This window comes from Micromys minutus, assembly GCF_963924665.1.
Source record: "Micromys minutus genome assembly, chromosome: 31".
Taxonomy (NCBI): domain Eukaryota; kingdom Metazoa; phylum Chordata; class Mammalia; order Rodentia; family Muridae; genus Micromys; species Micromys minutus.
The window spans coordinates 18,346,838-18,367,045 of NC_137966.1; the positions used below are offsets into that span (position 1 = coordinate 18,346,838).

At 49.0% G+C, this 20,208-nt stretch overlaps 1 protein-coding gene across 3 annotated transcripts in view; it reads left to right on the forward strand.

Moving 5' to 3' along the window:
* Window positions 1-908: 908 nt before the first annotated feature.
* SEC14L5 (SEC14 like lipid binding 5) overlaps window positions 909-20,208 on the forward strand; it is a 37,327-nt gene continuing 18,027 nt past the window's right edge. For all 3 annotated transcript variants that reach the window (XM_080942169.1, XM_080942170.1, XM_080942171.1), the window contains exons 1-6: window positions 909-1,052; window positions 1,616-1,719; window positions 16,765-16,914; window positions 17,568-17,699; window positions 18,318-18,446; window positions 19,053-19,245. In XM_080942169.1, the coding sequence (XP_080798295.1) occupies window positions 1,657-1,719; window positions 16,765-16,914; window positions 17,568-17,699; window positions 18,318-18,446; window positions 19,053-19,245 (667 nt within the window). In that variant the 5' untranslated portion in view covers window positions 909-1,052; window positions 1,616-1,656. The remainder of the gene's footprint in view (window positions 1,053-1,615; window positions 1,720-16,764; window positions 16,915-17,567; window positions 17,700-18,317; window positions 18,447-19,052; window positions 19,246-20,208) is intronic.

Consider the following 20,208-nt stretch of genomic DNA (forward strand, 5'->3'; position numbering starts at 1 on the left):
TAAATTAAGTATATGTTTATGTTGAACACTGGTACCTGCTGAGTCAGATAACTGGATCCCCCTGGAACTGGGGTTACAGGACACTGTGAGCCCTTTGACCTGGGTGCCAGGAATCGAACACAGCTCCTCTGAAAGACTAGTACCTGCTTCCATCGGCTAAGCTGTCTCTCCAGCCTGCCTAATTTATTTAACGTTGGAGGGCTCGACTTTTAGTGGATGCTCTGTAAAGGTGTGAAAAGTGGATAAATAATGCATTTAGAAGGGTTTTCAGCCTTCGTGGCGAGATCAGGTGGAGAGAGAGCTCAAAGCCAGGGGTCAGCTGGACATGGTGGCGCACATCTGTAATCCCGTAACTCCGGAGGTTGAGGTTGTACAGCCGTGACTGGTTTACACTATGAATTACTCCTTAAAACAAACCGAACCAAACAATAAAAAGTTCAGGTGCAGTAGGCTGAAGAAGAGGTTACTTAGAGCGAGGTAGCTGTGGATAGGGAAGTCGCGCTCTGTAACTCTGGGTTGGTTCAAATGAATGGGGTGCATGGGGGCGCGTCCTGGGAGCCTGGTCCTCATGGGGGCGGAGATTGAACTGGGGCGGAGCCTTTGTTGAGTCTGGGTGACTGTGGTCGGGGTCAACATGGGTGGGGCCTCCTCGAGATGTGGCCAATAGGGAGCAAGGCTGGGGCTGAAGGCGTGACCAAGCGAGGGATGAGTAAAAGTGAGGGGCAGGGCTTAAGACAGGGGGCAGAGTCTGGCCGGGGCGGGGTTGGGATCAGACCAATCAAGGAGCAAAATAATCTTGTAGGGGTGGTGCCAGGCCAGGCCAGGCTCTCCCGCTGTCCCGGGTCCTGGAGCTCTCCAGGCCGGGCACGTCTGTCACCGCTCTGATCCCTCTTGGCCGTCAGGCTAGATCGACCAGAGGCTGAGGCAAGACTGAGGCTATTGAGCTCCTGGTTCTGCGCTCCGGGCAAGGCGGTTTCTGGGGATCTGGCGAGCTCAGCACCCAGGTCAAGCAGGTGCCAGAGCACTGTGCTGTGTCTCCAGCAGTCCTGAGGGTGAGCGGAGCAGCGGGGCCTGCGCATGTACGCGTGTTTGAATAGCTTTGTGTGGGTGCGCACTTGTGTGCACCTGGGGGAATGGAGCGTACGTGTGTGGAGTTGCTGTAGGGAGCTGGATGCCTGCGCAAAGTTCTGTGCTGCGTGTACAAGGGCTGCCCTGTGTGGGAGTGGGGTGCAGGTGAAACGTACAGAAGGGTGCACGTGCCAGGGTATCACGGAGGAAAACGAAAGGGCAGGCACAAAAATACCGGGGGAGGGGGTGGGCTTAGGTCAGGATGTCCGCGGCAAGTCACGGGGAGAATGTGTGAGGACAGTCGTGGGAATGTAAGAATTGCAAATGCGTGTACCTGCTTGAGTAGGTGGCGTTGCGGGTGTCTCTCAAAGAGCGGGGATGGGGAGACCGCGTGAAGTGTTGCTTGCTCTCAGAGGGCTGAGTGTGGCTTGGGGTGCTGGGGCGTGGACAGGTGCCCGGTCTGGGTTAGCTGCCTGACACCTGGTAGGCAGTGCCCATACTTCGTGTGGAGGGAGCTGTCACCTCACCAGGAATTCTTTGTTTCCAGCTTCTTTGCTCGCTCTGTCCTGGTGGTTTCTGAGTTTGAACATGGTGCAAAAATACCAGTCTCCTGTCCGAGTATACAAGTATCCATTCGAGCTGGTCATGGCGGTGAGTGACCCCTGCTTCCTGGGCCCCTCTTGTGACTGGGGGTCAATGGTGGGAAAGAAAAGGGACATTTCGGGCTACGAAATGGGAAAAGGAATTACTGAACTTTTCAGCTGCCCTGACTTACTGACTTCTTTGCCTGGCCACCGCCTCCTACCGGTCATGACTCTTGGAACCCTGCCGAGCAGTTGAAATACCAGAGCTAGCGTGATGGTGTGTGCTGTAGTTCTTGCATTCAAAGGCAGAAGCAGGAGGAGATCAGGAGTTCAAAGCCATCCTGGGCTACATAGAAACAAAAATAGGAGACGGAGATGCGTTCTTCCGGTGTGTGTATATGAGTGTCTTGCACAGGGGCGGTGGTGTGCCTAGGCATGACCACAGATCCTTGGCCTTCTGGGTCAGGTCTTTGCACTGAGGCCAGAGCGAGAGCATGTTTGGATTCCTTCCCTGGGTTCCACGACTCTGCCTCCTGGAGCTTCAGTCTCTCCTCGGGGAAACTGGACAGTGCTATGGACGTGGGGTGGACAGTAATAGATGTGACTGGTGTCCCAGAAGCCACATGACCGATGCACAGTAGGTACCTGTAACATCTAGAGGTGGAGGGGAGGCACAGTGGTGAGTGCTTGCAGAGCATGCAGAAGGCTCTCTGAGTTCCATGTCTAACACACACACACACATACACACACATATGCACACACACATACACACACATACACACATACACTCACACACACATACACACATACACACACTCACACACACATATACACACACATACACACACATACACACACATACACACACTCACACACACACATACACTCACACACATACACACACACACACTAACACACACATACACACACACACACTAACACACACATACACACACATACACACACTCACATACACACACATACACACACACACTCACACATACACACACATACACACACATATACACACTCACACACATACACACATACACACATATACACTCACACACACACATACACACACACACACACATCATTGCCCAGGGCTGGTTCCCAGGATGGTGAGACTGACAAGCCAGGGAGCCTGGGAGCAGGTGACCCCACTGCTGACCTTCTGCTGGTATCTTTAAAATGGAGATCCCTGGCTTTCCCAGTCATGGTGCTGGGCTGTTGATTGAGTGGACTGGCGTCCGTGGCTCCTGCTGTGACTCTTGTGCAGACAGGCTGTAGGGTTTCCTTTTGTCGTGGGGCTGTGACTCCAGAGGGTGAGGCTGAAACTCGGCCACTTTGGTCAGGAGCATAGGGACCATACTACTTTTTACCACACTCTGGCATAGGTTGCCATGGTGAACTGTGCATGTGTGTGTGTGTGTGTGTGTGTGTGTGTATACAAAAGAGAGAGTGCACACGTTGGTTCCAGTACATAGTTCACCTCATACCAAGCAGATGAGAAATACTGGAAGGTTGTGCCTCAGTCTGTGGACTGCTCTCTTGGCATGAACAATGCCCTGGGCGCAGCCCTCAGCACCTCATCATTTCAGATGGTGTTGTTACACCATAATCCCAGGCTAGAAGTTCAGAGGTAGGAGGCTAGGTTACACTCAGTTTGTCATGAGTTCAAGGCTAGGCTGAGCTACTTGAGACCCCGTGTAAAAGAGAAAGGCTGGTGAGATGGCTCACTGGGTAAAGATGGCTGCCTTGGAGCCTGAGTAAAGATGGCTGCCTTCCAGCCTGAGTTCTATCTTTGGCACCCAAATGGTGAAAGAAAAGATTCCCACAAATTGTCCCCTGACCTCCACATGCACAGCCTCCCAGACAAAGAAGTAAATAAATGAATGAAAAATAAAGGTAGTTTAAACACTTAAAAAAAATCTTAGGGAGGGGAGGGAAATGGAGGTAACTTCAAGTCCTCTAGTGGCCCTGGCTACTTATGTTTTCTACGCTTCTGAGCCCATTCATTCATTGAATAGAAGAGAGAGCATGTCTTTTCCTTCTGGGGTTGTTTCAAAAACCCTTTCAGCCACCAAGTCAAGACACAGGTCTATAGAGCGGAAGGTGACCTGCCATGTAGGCTTAATAAATGCAAAATTCACTGGGCAATGGTGGCACATCCTTTATTTCCAGAACTCAGAAAGCAGAGGCAGGTGGATTTCTGAGTTTGAGGCCAGCCTAGTCTATCCAGTGAGCTCCAGAAAGATCAGGGCTACACAGAGAAGCCCTGCCTCGAGAAACAAACAAAAAGTGTAGACTTAATTTATCACGTATAGGTTATAAAAATATTCGCAGTCAGGTGTGGTGGCACATGCCCAGGATCTCAGCAGTTGATGGGAAGATGGCAGACGGGAGAGAAATGGGAAATCAAAGTCATTATGAGCTACAAGGCTAGCCAGAGCTATGGGGCTAGCCAGAGTTATGGGGCTAGCCAGAGCTATGGGGCTAGCCAGAGCTATGACACTGTCTCACGCCTTCATCCTCCAAACTCCATTAAAAAAAGCAGAGGAAGGAGAAGGAGGATGGAGGAGGAGGGAGGAGGAGAAGAAGAAAAAAAAGAGGTTTATCTCTGTGAGTTGGAGGCCAGCCTGGTCTCCACAGAAAGACCCTGTCTCAAAAACCAAACCAACCAAACAAACAAATTAAATAGTAAATTTCGTTAAGTCATCTTCAAAGTGTTCTCTAGAGGGCAGGTCACAACCACCTCCTCTCTTCTGTCCTGTTCTCCGCGGTGTCCAGACCCTGCAGCTTCACCACAGACAAAGACTCTTTGCTGACTGTTGACAGAACACTATTGTCCCTCAAATAGTCACATAACTACACAGAACTTGTGGCATTGGGGCACAAAGGGGTTGTTAAGCCCTTAATGCTCCTCTTTGTTCCTCAGCTGAAGTTGCCCTCAGCGTGGGTTTCAGGCTGGACCACTGGGGATGAACTCAGCTGCCTCCAGGCATCCGAGCGGTTGGCCTTCGGGTTTGTGTTTCACAGAGGTGTCTGGAGAATCGGATCACCAATCACGCTTCAAAAGCCCAGTAGCAGAAACCGAAAGGCTTCCGAGATTCACTGATTGACTTCTAGAACCCTTTAAAAGGTTCATTTGTTTTCTTCCTATTTATGTGTCTGTAGGTATGATTGCATGAGTTTACGTGAGTGTAGACCTCCCCACTGAGGCCAGATCATCTCAGAACTGGAGTCACTCAGGTGGTTGTGAGCCATCTGATGTGTGTTCTGGGAACCAAACCCTGGTCCTCTCTGGGAGAATAGTCAGTGATCTTCACCACTGAGCCATCTCTCCAGCCCTGAGTTTAAATTTTTTTTAAGCTGGGCATGGTGACTCATGTACTTGGCAGTCTGAAGCCAGAAAATTGCAAATTTCAAGTCCAGCCTTGGCTACATAGTGTCCTGAAATGAAAAAAAAAAAAAAAAAAAAAAAAGGAGTTTGGTGTGTGTGTGTGTGTGTGAAGGTCAGATTGATGTCAGGTGTTTCCTCAGTCATTTGATACCTTCATTTCATTAAAAACCCTTTCAGTGCTTTTATTGTAGGGGTTAGGAACAAGGTCTTATTACGTAGACTTGGCTTGGTCCAGAGCTTGCTGTGTAAGCCAGCTTAACGTTAGATTCAGAGAACTGCCTGCCTCGGCCTTACAGGTACTGTGATTAGAAGTGTGCACCATCATATCCAGCAATCTCTCTCTCTCTCTCTCTCTCTCTCTCTCTCTCTCTCTCTCTCTCTCTCACACACACACACACGTCATTATATATATTTAATTTTCATTTATGTGTATGCGTTTCTGGGTATGTGCAGGAGTCTGTGGAGTTCGGAGACATCCACCTCCCTGGATCAGGAGGAACAGGTGGTCCTAACTCATGACACGGCTGTTGTGATCAGCCGTCTAGGAGAGCAGCCACTCTTTCAACAACATTCTTTCAACCACTGAACTATCTCTCTGCCCCTTACAGTTTTTAAACCACATTTTATTTTCTAAAGGGCAATGTAGTTTATACAGCAGATAATGCTCTAATAGAAAGATCTGATGTCGTGTTATGTGTATGGGTATTTTGCCTGCATTCACAGATATGTGTGCCACACTTGTGCCTGGATCCCCTGGAACCGGAGTTACAGACAGTTGTGAGCTGCCATGTGGGTGCTGGGAATTGAACTCAGGTCCTCTGGAAGAGTGGCAAGTGCTCTTAGCCACTGAACCATCTCTCCAGCCCGTAATAGCCCTGATGCCATTTTAAACAGTTGAAAAAGAGGGGAATTTTGAGGCATCCTAGCTCCTGTTCCAAGTGAGTAGGCAGAGAAGGATAGAAGGAAACACCATCCTTTATTGGAGACAGTCTCTCACTGAAACGGAAGCTCGTTGTTTTAAAATGTGGTGCTGGGGATGAAACCCAAGGCCTTGTGCTCAGTACCCAAACCATGACCGAGCCACATCCGTAGCCACACTCTGTGGCTCTGAACATTCTCACTTGAAATGTCTTTAGCAAGACAAAACTCTTTTGGAATGAGACTTTGGCTTTGTCAGCTGCACTGAAGTTTTTTGACCCGGACCCCAGGGAATGAGCATCAGACCCCAGGGACCCTACGGGGACTGGTCTATAACCTCACTTGGGAAGTTTATGTACAACAAAGACACACACTCTATTCCCTATGCCCTTCCCTGCCCCTGCAGGGAATAAGATAGCCCACAGGCTTGCTGTGAATGGCCCCACCCTCAAAAGGTACAGGCAGAGCCTCCCTCGCCTGCCCTGTTAACCTCCAATGCTCCTTCTAGTAAATTTCTTGTTCTTCAGGAATCTGTCTGTGTCCTTCTGTCCGTCTGTGTCCTTCTGAGCCCCCTCCCAGCCCCCATACAAATCCAACACTATGTTTCTTTAAACTTTCGCTGCCATGTTGCTCTGTGTCAGTACCAGCCAGCACACAGCGGAACTTAGACTGGAATTTAGAAACGCCCACTCCCTACAATGAGTTTACATCATGACACTTGGTAAAACCCCTGGGACAAGGCCTTGATGATGAGGCCTCAGAAATGCCCTCCATCCTTTCTCGCGTGGCTCCTTTCCCAGGGTGTCTTGGACTTCAAATCTCCTTTGAGCCCACAAATGTAAGAGGAAAGAGAGCCCGGGGCGGAATTCTTTTTTATTTTTTTAAGGAGTAGGCTTTCCACTGGTAGCAGAGGCAGCTGCCATTCCTCCTACAACCCAGTGTTAAAATATTTAAAGCCTTGGCCATGCTGTATTGATACGCAGCGTGTAATAGAGCAAACAGATTGTTAATAAGGAGCCGGATACTCTTGCAACCCCGGGGCCAAGAGCAGTTCCCATGGAATGGTTACCGTGGACATCCTTTTAATAAAGCAGCTGGGGCCTTATTTAAGTGAGATTAAATGAGCTCCCTGGGGTATCATTTGATCTGGTTGCTGACTGAGGAAGGGAGGCCGTTCTGCCTTGGTGACGAGCTCTGATTTGGGGTGTCCCTATCCACTGCACAGCAAAGAGCCTCCCCGCGCATGAGGCCTTGTAGTGGATGGGAGGAGGTCCTCAGCCACCATTCCAGTCTGAGAGTATTAGCTCAGGCAGGCACTAGATCACAGACTGTGTTTGTGACGACAGAGTGTGTCATCTTTCTGTTGACTGGTGGACTTGCTTTTCAGGGTCTTGTTCATTAAGGAAGGTTCTGGAAGCTGGCACTGTGTCTTGTTTGGCGAACAGGTTCTCTCTCCTCTTTTGTCTGTATGGATGTGGTTCTAGTGTTCTTGGCCTTATTCCCTTGAGACAGGGTCTCTCGCTGAATTGAGAGCTAGTGACTGTCCTTGAGAGCCCCAGTGACTCTTCCTTCTCTCAGCAACAGTGCTGTGTGTTGGGGATTCCGGCTCAGCTTCTCATGCGTGTACATCCTGACCCACTGAGCTGTTTACCCCACACTTATTTATTAGTCTTTATTGATTGATTCTTTGTTTGTTTCAGACAGGGTTTCTCTACGCAGCCCTAGCTGGCCTGGAATGCTCTGTAGCTCTTGTCTGGCCTGAAACCCCCCAAAGAATACCATGATACCAGGATGGCCTTGAACTTGTGTCTATTCTATCGATGAGATCACAGTCCTGTGCTGCCATGTCTGGCGTTAAAAAAAGAACCATTTTATGTCTATGAGTGTTGTAACTGCATAGATACATGCATGTGCACCACATGCATGCCTGGTGCCCACAGAGGTCAGAAGAGGGTGTTAGGTCTCCAGGAACTGGAGTTACAGATGGGTGTGGGCTGCCATGTGGGAGCTGGGAACCGAACCTTGGTCCTCTGGAAGAGCAGTAAGTGCTCGTCAACCAAACCATCTTTCTAGGTCCCCGTCTGACACATTTAAGGTATTTTTTTGTGTCCCTCCACCGTACCAGCCAGGTCTCACGCAGCAGAGGCTCAAATGCTGTGGCTAAGACTGGCCTCGAATTTCTGGTCCACCTCTTCAATGGTCTGTGGGCCACCAGCCTGCTTGGGTACTTGTGGTGACCAACACAGACAGAGACCTTGGTGCAGAATCCAAAACAAACACATTCAAGAAGGTGTTCCACGTGTGGAGACATGCTGTCAAGAGCGTGGCTTGTCTCTCATAGTGAACACACAGAACTCAGAGTCTACTGCCTCATGCGGGGCTGCAACTCCATGCGAGCACACAGGAGGCTCTCCGGTCCAACTTCAGCTCCATAAGAAAAACAATAGCAACAAAAAGCCCAAACAAAGCCCCACCCTGGCAACTACTTTAAGTCTCCTGACAGTGACATTAGGGACAGATGCATTGCTGGGTAACTGGTACCCCCAGAGACCTCTCACCGCCCAACTGAGAGAACCCGCAAAACACCTCTTGCTCCACCACTGCCCTGGGCCCTGGAGACCCTCCTTGTTGCTTTGCCAACAGAGACATCCTAGGTATCGAAGGGAAAAATATCATACTGTGTGTGTGTGTGTGTGTGTGTGTGTGTGTGTGTGTGTGGCTCTCATGCCATGATGCAGATGTGAACTCTTTTACCTTGTGGTTACTGGGGACAAGTCTCAGGTCACTGGGCTCAGCAGAAAGCACCTTTACTCCCGGAACCTGCACTCCATTTTTTAAAAAAAATGACCGAGTGATAGACCATTATCTAGACAATCCACACTATTAACAGATTTGCCTCTATTTTGGTTACTGGCAACATTTCTGCTCTGAACATCCAAATACTTATCAAATCCCAGTGGAGCTGTGGTGTGAATATTTATTCATCTAGATTTTTTTTTTTTTTTTTTTTTTGAAGACAGGATCTCTCTATATAGCCTGGCTGTCCTGGAACTTGCTATGTAAACCAGGCTGGCCTTGAACTCACAGAGATCTGCTTGTCTATGCTTCCCAAATGCTGGGGTCAAAGTCATACACAACCATACATTTATCACACTCACACACACACACACACACACACACACACACACACACACACACATCTGTGGGTGCCCATGGGGTCAGAGGCATTGGATCCCTCAGAACTGGAGTTCAGGTAGGTGTAAGCCAGCCAACCTGAGTGTTGGAAGCTGACTTAAGTTCTCTGGGAGAGAGAGGAGGCTGTCTCTGCGGCTCAGGTATCACATTCATGACTTATAGTTTCTCAGTCGTCTGTCAAGTAAAACTCATTCAGCGTGGGTCCTTTGTGGAAGGGGAGGAGTCAGGCCACAGTTAGGGGAACATAGTGTCTGAACTCTGCTGCCCAGAGACAAGTATAGCCGGGAATGCTGGGCTGCCAGACTCTAAGCTGCCTTCTCTGCCCGCCAAAGATGTCCTTCAGCAAAATAGGAACCCTGCAAGATGTGGCCTTGCAGGGACTGGCTCTGGGGACCTCATAAGATGTAGCTTCTCAGTGAAAGGCTCACAGCCTTGGACATGCTCTCTTTCTGAGAAGGCAAGCCTGGTTGTCCACCCCCACCCCACCCCACCCCCTTGCTACCTGGCAAAGGGACTGTAACTGGATTCTCCTGTGGCCCTGTGACTCCAGAAATCACATACCTATTCGGTCTGGACAGACTCTGGCTTTCTTAGTGGGTGGCCAGGCCAAAGATGGGGACAGGCAGGTCCTGTGAGCCACTTCTTGCTAAGCCATCCTGCTAAGCAAAGGGCCCTTCAGCCCCAGAATCTAGGCTGGTGTCTCTTCCAGTGCAGGGCAGCAGTGCCCAAAAGCTTTTCGAGGCTCACTCATGCCTGGAAGGGGAAAGACAATTAATATAATACGATTAATATATAATGATCCCAGAACAAAAAACAAACTCTGCAGTTTAACAAACGAACGTCTGCCCAGGGAGAGCTCAGTTGCTGGAGTGCTGGCCTCACGCACTCAGAGTCCTGGGTTCAGTCTCCGGCACTGCACAGATCAGAAGCAGCGCTGCCCACCTGTGATCCCAGGACGTGGGAAGTGGAGACAGGAAGATCAGAAGTCCAAGGCCATCCTCAGCTACAGACAGAGTTTGAGCCCAGCCTGTGCCGCACAAGCCCTTGTCTTAAAACAACCAAAAGATACAGAATATGTCCAAAGAAAAAAGAAAGGAAAGCACCAGAAACAACAAAGAACTAAACAAAAAGAAAGAAAAGAAACATCATTTGAAAGGTGTCCCCAAGTGCCACCTCCTTCAGACTCTCCTTGGCACTACCAACCTGATACATTACAAGAGTTTACTTTGTGGGGGGTATTGCCCGTGTACAGCCATGGTAATGTGTATAACCTGAGTACACTGAGTATGTTGTGGGCGCCAGGGAAGACCTGACCTCAACATGGTCTGAAAATGTGAGCTGGACTCCCCACCCCACCGCTGTGTGTGTGACTATGTAACCATGAGGGGGTAACATGACAAGAACCAAGAACCCATACTCTGGCTGCTGGAGGGTCAATTGACATCTTTTCTCCTCGCAAGCTGTGTGACTATGGGCAAGTGGCTCAGCCTCTCTGAACTTTGGTTCCTCCATCGTCACATGCCGACTTCCTACTTTGTTGAATTGTTGGAAGGGGCAGTGTGAAATGCCTGGAATGTCCCCTGTTGACCCACTGACTGACCCTTAGTGCTCACTGTTCTTGCCCAGACGGTGACAGGAAGGCTGACTTGGGACTCACCACTTCAGGAGTTCAAGCAAGCTTTCCTGGACAGCGACCACATTCTAGAACATTCTCTTGTAAGAAGCCAAGGGCCCTTTGGTTCTTGTTCGAGTGTGGGAAGGAACAGCTCATCTTTCTGCAGTGGGAGTAGGCGGCCCATGTTCCTGGCTTTAGGACCTGGAACTATGAGAGGCAGGAGAGTGGCTCAGATGTGCCGTCCTCTCCACTAGGCAAGTCCCCTGCCTCTGTCTGCCTTTCCTGGCCTCCACCAGCACATCTGTAAAGGGGGACATCAGGAAGATGTGATGGGGACACTCAGGCTCCATACCACCATCCCTTGTGGCCAGAGCTCTGTAAAAGGACCGGCAGTGTCCAGTGTGTCCTGGTGGCTGCCGTCCTCTACCCTGCAAGTATCTTTGGGTCATCTACATTCCCCACTGTACCGGAGCTCTGAGGCCTCTGGGTGAAGTGAAGTCCTCTCTTTCACAGTTATAGAAAGCCACATGCTTCCAGCCAGCATCCCCCAAGCCTGTTATCTGGGGTCTCCTGTTATCTGATGGAATTCTCTCAGTGGTAAACAAGTCATGTTAAGACCCGCCCCTCATATGTCTATCATCGGGAGCGGTAGACCCACCCCCTACATGTCAATCATTGGGAGTGTTAGACCCGCCCCCCACATGTCTATCACTGAGAGTGTTAGACCCACCCCCTACACGTCTATCATTGGGAGTGTTAGACCCGCCCCCCACATGTCTATCATTGGGAGTGTTGATTAGAGCTGTCAAGGAAATGAATGGTTAAAAGGGATGGAGAGGAGGCAGCTGTGCAGGGGAGGTGCCTGGGATGAATCCCTGGAAGAAGGGTAGCTCCTTCCAGAGAGTCCCAGTGACTCATACCTCCTGCTCGTCTCAGTCTTCAAATAGATAAGCTTTTCCAGCATGAGACAGCAGGTGCAAGGCCCCATGACAGGTCAAGCTGGATGTGTTCCAGAGCTAGCAAGGCTAGGGCGGCTGGAACAGGGTAGGGGATCAGTGTGGGAGGCGGGTTGGTGGAGTTGGGGGCCAAAGTAAGGGGTGTGAAGTTTGGATGCTGTGTGTGTGTGTGTGAATGAACGTGATAGAGAGATACAAACGCACACACACACACACACACACACACAGAGTCTTTGCATGTGTGTAGTTACATATGTAGAGGTCAACCTCAGGCCGTTCTTCAGGTGATGTTCACTTGATGTTTGAGGCAGCGTCTCTCACTGGCCTGGAACTTACTAGAACGATTGTCCTGTGAGCTCCAGGGATCCACCTGTCCTCACCTCCCATCGTTTTTTTTTTTTTTTACTGGGATTACGAGCATGCGCCATCTTGCCCAGCTTCTTGTGTGTGGGTTCTTAGGAATTAAAGTCAATCTTTGTGCTTACAAGGCGAGTTCTTTACTCACTGGGCGCCCCCCCCCCCAGGGCTTGCCCCTTTGTGGTAGTGGGGACTTGACAGTAGGCCGAGGGAGAGGGTGGTGTTGTCTTGGCAGGAATTGGAAGGCTTAGGGCAGAAAAGGGAAAGACGCTGGACAGGCCCTGGGCACAATGCCTGGCTCTGTTTCTGCACCTCCTACAGGAACAAATGCTGAGCAAGGAGTTCCTGGTGGAGATCTGGGGCTGAGTCCACTGGATTCAAATTCAAATGTATCATCTCATTCTGTGTGACTTGCTTGAAGCAAGGAGCTCCAGCTTCCTAACAGTCAAAAGAGGACACCGTCCCAAGGATGTTATACACAACCCAGACTGGCCATGGTGACAGTGTTGCTTGGTTCTTCATCACTGACATCTTTGCCAGTCTCTGGTGGTACAGGGACTTAACCACCACATTCTAGAGATGCGCATGGAGGCTCCGAGGGGGCTGATCCAAAGTCCTCTAGTTAGGGAGCTGCAGAAACCAGGTCATGGCTTTTCTTTTCATTAATAGTTTATGCATACATACACCTTTATGCATATTATTCCTGATTATATAAATACAACTGTTCAGTCTGTGTAATGTTACTTGTATGTTTTCAGGGCTGACCACTTGGTACTGGATAACCAATCGCTGTGCTCGTTCATCTTGTCCTCAGCTGGTCATTCTTTGTATAAGGCTCAGGCTTCATGGCCTTTCCCCTTCAAGTGTCTTTAAAATGTCTTCGCTTCTGCCAGGGTGAATATACAGTAATTCCAGAAGCCAAGAGTCCCAGGATGTGTTGCCCAGGGAGATAAGACCTCACATTATTAACGCTGGGACATCGTGTTTGCCTGAAGTCCAGCAGGACCATGCCTGCCCTCCTCAATCCTGTGGAGGAATGGCCTCCTTGGCTTCTAGCACCTCTCTGTGGTCCCTCTCCTTCAGAACCAGGGCAATGTCTCCTCCCTGAAGCTGAAAAAATAGAGAGGATGTCACTGTCCTCAGATGTTGACACTGGTTTTGTAGTTTGTCTGGTCCCAGGTCTGAGGCATGTAGGTTGTGCCAGGCTAAGAGCCGGCTCTGATAGGTGCATCTAGACTGGTACACAGTTGCCATCTCTGAACATTTGATCATTACCTTGGGGGTCCTTTCCAGCTACCTTCATCTGATACCCCAGGGAGGACCTCTGTACTCAGAAAGAAGTACCCCCAGTCCAGGACTTGAAGTAGCTTTAGAAACGGCAGCCTCAGGGACACTCTTTATTGTGGGGGCTGATGACATTGATAAACCAAGATGAAGGGATTCCAACTGCTCTTCCCTAGCACCATTTCCGCAGGGGGCACAGAGAGGCTAAGTCCCTTACTGAAGTCACACAGCTCATACATGGTAGAATTAGCACCCAGGTAGGGAGAGACTCACATCATGACTCACACAATCATGCCATGGGATGGACACACACACACACTGAAAACATACCATATGAGCTAGGTGGTACATACCTATCATCCTAGCAGCTAGATCAGAAGTTCAAAGTCATCCTCTGTACACAGTGAGCTCAAAGCCAGTCTGGGCCACATGAGATTCTTCTTAAAAAAAAAAAAAAGGAAAAGGAAAAACAGTAAAATCCCAGAGAGCAAGGCTGACAGTTTGCTTTGCATGCACGAAGCAATGGGTTACATCTCTCCAAACCATCCCTATGTATATACTATGATAAATAGATTCATGTGTAAAATGAGCACCTTATTTACACTACTTACATGTCTGTATGTGGAACATCCTATGTATCTGTACACACACTTACACAGTTAGAAATGCATATCAAATACACACAAACTCTACATAGACTGTAAATGCTCGCTGGCAAAATTTATAATAATTGATTTTCTATGTCTACGTTCACATCCCTTTTGCATCAGATATATTTTTTGTCCACAGTTAGTTAATTAATTAATTAACTTCTGAAACTGGGTCTCACGTATCTCAGGCTAGCCTTGGACTTGCTAGGGAGGTCATCATCCCTCTTCTTCCTAAGTGCTAGTTCCTAATCATGAGCATGTACTTTAAGGGTTTTTTTTTTCCTTTTATTTTTTATGTATTTCTATTTTATGGGTATTTGTGTTTTGCCTGTATGTCTGTGTGAAGTTGTCCTATCCTGGAGTTACAGACAGTTGTGAGCCACCATGTGGTTGCTGGGAATTGAACTCAGGACCTCTGGAAGAACAGCTAGTGCTCTTAACCAATGAGCCATCTCTCCGGCCCCTTGTATTTCTTTCTTTCTTTCTTTTTTCTCTTTCTGAGACAAAATGTTATTTGTAGCCTGGAACTCACAATGGAAAACAGGCAGGCCTCCGAGGTGATTGGTATGATTTTCAGAGAATTATTTTGATTTCCCCAGAGAATTTTATTGCTTCCCAGAGAGTCAATAAAAATGCTATGTGGAAAAAGAAAGAGAGAAAAAGAGAAGAAAGTGGAAAGGGTTGGCAGAATAAATATCTCAGTGGGTAAAGGGGCTGTAGCCAAACTTGGTGACCTAAGTTTGACCACTGGGATCTGTATGGTGGGAAGAGAGACCCAACATCCTGCAGGCTGTCTTCTGACTTCCACATACATGCTGTGGTGCACACTCCTCTCCTCAGGCAAATCGGTAAATGTACAAACGAGAAGGAAATGAACTGGCAGGCTTCGGGCTTTTGTTGCTTCTCCTGCCACTTCCTACCGAGTGCTGGGATTATAGGTGTGTGTGAGACCTTGCCTGGCTCGTTCTAACCGTGTTCGGTTTTTTTTTTTCTTTCTCTTCTTTCGCTATTGATTCAAACTTGCTCCATTAGTTGTGTGTAGGCGTGTGGTGTGTATGTGCACACTGATTCTCTCCTCTGTCTAGGCTTTGGGGTCAGTCTCAGGTCATCAGGCCTGTTGGGAAATGCCTTTAACTTCTGGTCACACTTTCTTCCTTCCTAAAAGAATACTTCAATATGTTTGCTTGTGTGTGTGTGTGTGTGTGTGTGTGTGTGTGTGTGTGTGATATTTCAATATATTTGCTTGTGTGTGTGATATTTCAATATATTTGCTTGTGTGTGTGATATTTCAATATATTTGCTTGTTGTGTGTGATATTTCAATATATTTGCTTGTATGTGTGATATTTCAATATATTTGCTTGTGTGTGTATGTGTGTGTGTGATATTTCAATATATTTGCTTGTGTGTGTGATATTTCAATATATTTGCTTGTTGTGTGTGATATTTCAATATATTTGCTGTGTGTGTGATATTTCAATATATTTGCTTGTTGTGTGTGATATTTCAATATATTTGCTTGTTGTGTGTGATATTTCAATATATTTGCTTGTATGTGTGATATTTCAATATATTTGCTTGTGTGTGTGTGTGTGTGTGTGTGTGTGTGTGTGAGAGAGAGAGAGAGAGAGAGAGAGAGAGAGAGAGGACGAGAAGGGGGGAGGGGAAGGAATTTCAGGGATTCTTTATATAAGGCCATGCAGTCTGTAAATAGAAACAGTTTCTCTTCCTTTCAGTCTAGATGCCTAGCTTGAACCTGAACTGTAGTTTAAAATAGAAGCAAGGAGAACACACACCGGAGTCTTGTTTCTGACTTGAGGGGCAAAGCATTCAGTCTCTCACCCCTGAGTGTGAGGTGACCCATGGGTATTTCCTATGTGGCTTGCAGTTTATTGGCAATTTTTTAAAATCAGGAGGTGGGTATTGCCAGGGTTTCCCTGTCTGTCTCTGTCTGTGTCTCTGTCTCTCTCAGACCTTCAGGGCAGTTGTGCGAGTTCATTTGATGCTCAGAAGTTAGCTCTGATGGCAGGCTTTTGTGCGTGGTAATGGAAACAGAGCTTGTTTGGAGAACCCACACACTTACTATATTTCCTAGACAAATATACATGCATGAAACATGAACCATTCCTTCTTAATGTGCACGCCTGTGGTCCCATGTCCTTAATGCGGATTTCCAGATTGCTCTGATCGCCTGACCATCACACTTCTTGAAGCCACCTCATGAATACCCACATCAGTGTTAGTGGTGTATTCCCAGTAACACCTTGTGGAGGACAGAATAGCCTTTATTTTTGTGGAAACCCTTCTTTGTGGGACCCATTCCACTTGACCCAGGTTGCTAAAAAGGCTAAGATGCTTTTCATGTACATACATACACACAAACATATGCATATATATATATATATATATAGTGTCGAGGCTGGGAACTGGGCTGCAAGGTGGCTTTGGACTGCAGAATGAGTTTAAGGACAAATTGGTCAGTTTAGTCAGACCCTGTCTCAAAATCAAAAGTCTGAGGATGTAGCTCAGTGTTAGAGTGCTTGCCTGGTTGGGTTCAACTTCCCAATACCACCAAAATAAATAAATGAAAAACATGTAAAATGTCCCGTTGGGGTCTTGAATCACTGTTCTGAGATGGGGTCAAGATGTGTGTGCTGCATCGTGGCTGGGTGCTTCTGTCTAGGGCCAGTCTCTCTCAGGAAGGAACCCCCTCTTCACCATCTCTTTGTTCACAGGCCTATGAGAAGCGCTTCCCCACCTGCCCGCTTATCCCAGTCTTTCTGGGTAGTGAGGTTCTGGGTGAATGGCGAAGCGCAGATGGGGCGGTGCACACCGTGGAGCGGAGCTGCAGGCTGCAAGTGGATGCCCCGCGGCTGCTGCGGAAGGTGGGCACAGAAATGGGGACCCGATGTGCAGGGGTGTGAACGGGTCCACTGGGGGTGGAATGGGGACGCCAGAACCTGGAGATCTGGTAAGGCTAGCAGCCAGGGAGACCAGGCTCAGGGTCTGGGAACCAGAGCTAGATGTGATTCCGGGAATATGGGGTGAGGTGAGCGTCTATGGGTTTGGGCCACGGCTGGGTGGCAGAGGTCGCTGGGCGGTGGAAGTGACTGGGGGGCAGTGTTGCATTGGGACTGGGAAGAGGGTCAGGGCAGAATGTCTGGTGGCAGGACAAATGACACCCGGTGGCTTCAAGTGGGTGTGTGGGTGTGTGGGTAGGTGGGTGGGAGCATTCTTGGCTTGACGGTGGTGGCATTACAAAGCATCGAGGGTCTTCAGGGTGTCCATCCAAGGGATCTGGATTCTCTGCCAGTGTGGAAGGTGGTGGGAGTGGGGGTTGTCCCACTCAAGCAGGGCGTCTCTTGTTAAGGCTGAGGGGCAGAGGGAGCGGGTTGTCTGCTTCTAAATTGGGGAATGACACAGGCCAGTCTAGGGGGCAATGGAACTTGAAGTACCAGCTAAGGGATGACCCAGGCTGTGTGGGAGCAGGAGCGGGAACCAGGGGTCTGGATGACTTGCGGTATTTCCTCCTCCTCAGATCGCCGGTGTGGAGCACGTGGTCTTCATTCAGAGAAACGTCCTGAACTGGAGAGAGAGAACGCTGCTGATAGATGCTCACAATGAGACGTTTGCGAGCCGAGTGACGGTGAAGGAGAACTGCCGTTACACAGTGAGCCCGCCTGACCTCCCTGTGGTTCTGATGCTGACCCTCCCGGCCCTGTGTGCCCCTCCCGTCTTCCCTCCCCGTGTTCTCGCCCCTCACCAGTGGGTTTTATTCCCCCTCCGTTCTTTTAGACCTAGTGTCACTATATAGCCCAGGCTGGCCTGAAAACTTTCTCTCCTCCTACCTCAGCCTCCTGAGGGCTGGGATTATATATAGGTATGTGCCACCATACCCTGCTAAGATTTCTTTTCATTGCTGACATATATAAATATATTTACAGAAATATAAGGATATATAATGATGCAGTATTTTTATATTCATATATAACACAACTATTGAAGCCCATCTAAATACATATTGATATTTTTATTATATAAATGATCTGCATATTATGTGTATAATTTTCCTCTCTTTATGTATGTGGGTTTTTTTTTTTTGTGAGATTTGTGTTGGAATTATAGGTGCACACCAGTTTGAGAAAGGCCTCTTTGCTCCCCGCAGTTAGACTCTGTGTCATTGTCTGGGTGCAGAATGCTCTCTGTGGGAGCCAGAAGAACCCTTGGAGAAGGCACAGCATCACCCGTACTGAGGCCCCCCCCCCCATAGCCTCTTCCCATCTTGCAGGTCCATCCCGAGAATGAAGACTGGACTTGCTTCGAACAGTCCGCCTCCCTGGATGTCCGCTCTTTCTTTGGCTTTGAAAGCACCCTGGAGAAGATTGCCATGAAGCAGTACACTGCCAATGTCAAGAGGGTAAGGGAGACTGGGCTAGCCACAGCAGGAAGGTGCACAGGCCCGATACGCTGTCAGCTCCTGTGACACGAGGGCCACAGCCCCGACTTTCCTGGGCCTCAGTTCTCTTGTTTTTAACAATGAACTCTGATGACCGATTCAGTGAGGCCCTGGCTTCAATCCTCACAACCAAAACTGATTGTGTCACTGAGGCCAGGGCCAGGATTCTAGTGAGGTGTCGCTGGATGGTACAGCACCTGCCTAGCATATGGGAGACCTTAGGTTCCACCCCCAGTACCACAGTCACTGATTGGTTCAGTGGCCTTAGGCTCCATGTCAGAGTGGCCTGTTCACCAGATGAATAGTCTGTTATACTTGGTGATATACTTTATCAGATGCATCACCAATATACATCTGAGCTCGCGGATTTGCTCTGTGTTTAGCCTTGTTCCTCTCTGCTCCTCCTGGCCATGTTTTAGTTGCGCAATAGCCATATGTCAGGGCTGGGATCTGAGCATGCGTAGTCCCCCGGGGCTGGGATCTGAGCATGCCTGGTTCCCCAGGGCTGGTGTGGTGACCTTGCAGCGCTGCTTGTTTGGTGACATCTTTTGGGTCTGTTGCTTCCAGGGGAAGGAGGTGATTGAACACTATCTGAATGAGCTCATTTCCCAGGGAACATATCATATTCCCCACTGGACACCAGCCCCAGTCCAGGAGGAGGACGTCCGCGGCCAGCTTGTGCCGCGGTGCCCTAGCTCCCTGGAGACAGATGGCCCCAGCGATGTCCCAGGCCCTGCTTCTGAGATGGCCACGGCTGATGGTAGGTGGCTGCAGGGAGTTGGTATCCACACCGCCAAGCTCCCTGAGACGGGGGGAGAGGTGCTGCACGTTCCCAATGCTGGGCACAGTCTGGCGCCCACTCAGCCTCCTCCCCCTGCTTCTCAGAGCTGATCTATTTCTAGCCCAGGAACTGACCTCTGGTGGTTTTCAGATATTTTTAATTGCACAAAGTAATGCAAGATCATGGTAGGGAAGCGTCTGAACGAAGATGAGAACTGGGCAGTAGAGGCCGGAGAGGGGGCTCAGTCAATAAAGGGCTTTCCTTGCAGACATGATTGGTGTCTCCCAGAGCCCACTCAAGAAGCCAGGAGACGTGGTGCCACTCTCATATCATCTTGGCACCAGAGCGTTGACAGCTGAGTGTGATTCTAACGGGAGAGCCCTAGGCCAGTGAGAGATTCTGCTCCACACCAAACCAGGTAGATGACACCTGAAGCCAATACACACATGCACACACTCGAGAAAAGGATGAAGATCCCCTCCTCTCCCTAGAGCCTCCAGTCGTTTTATGTTTCATGAAGGGGCATGCACCAGAGGGCATACACTCGCACACGTGCACATGCATACTCACACTTGGAGAATGCGGAGCAGATGGGAGCGTGCCCTGCGTCCCTGTGCGCTACCATTTCTCACTAACATTGCAAGAATACCATGCACATCCTTGCCCGTCATGGTACCATGTCAGTGCTTGACGCCTTTACTTCCTAAGGTTGGCTTATTTATCATTACTGTTTGAGACAGAGGATGACCTTGACCTTCAAGCCTTCCGATTCCCCACCCCCAACATGCTGGAATTGCAGGCATGTGCCACCACGATGCTGGCAGTTTTTGCCTCTTTCAAAATGTCATACAAATCACATAGTATGTAAAATCATATATGTGCGTGCATCTTGTAGCTCAGTGTAGAAGCCGGAGGAACTGTTGTTTGGCATAAGGTCTCTCT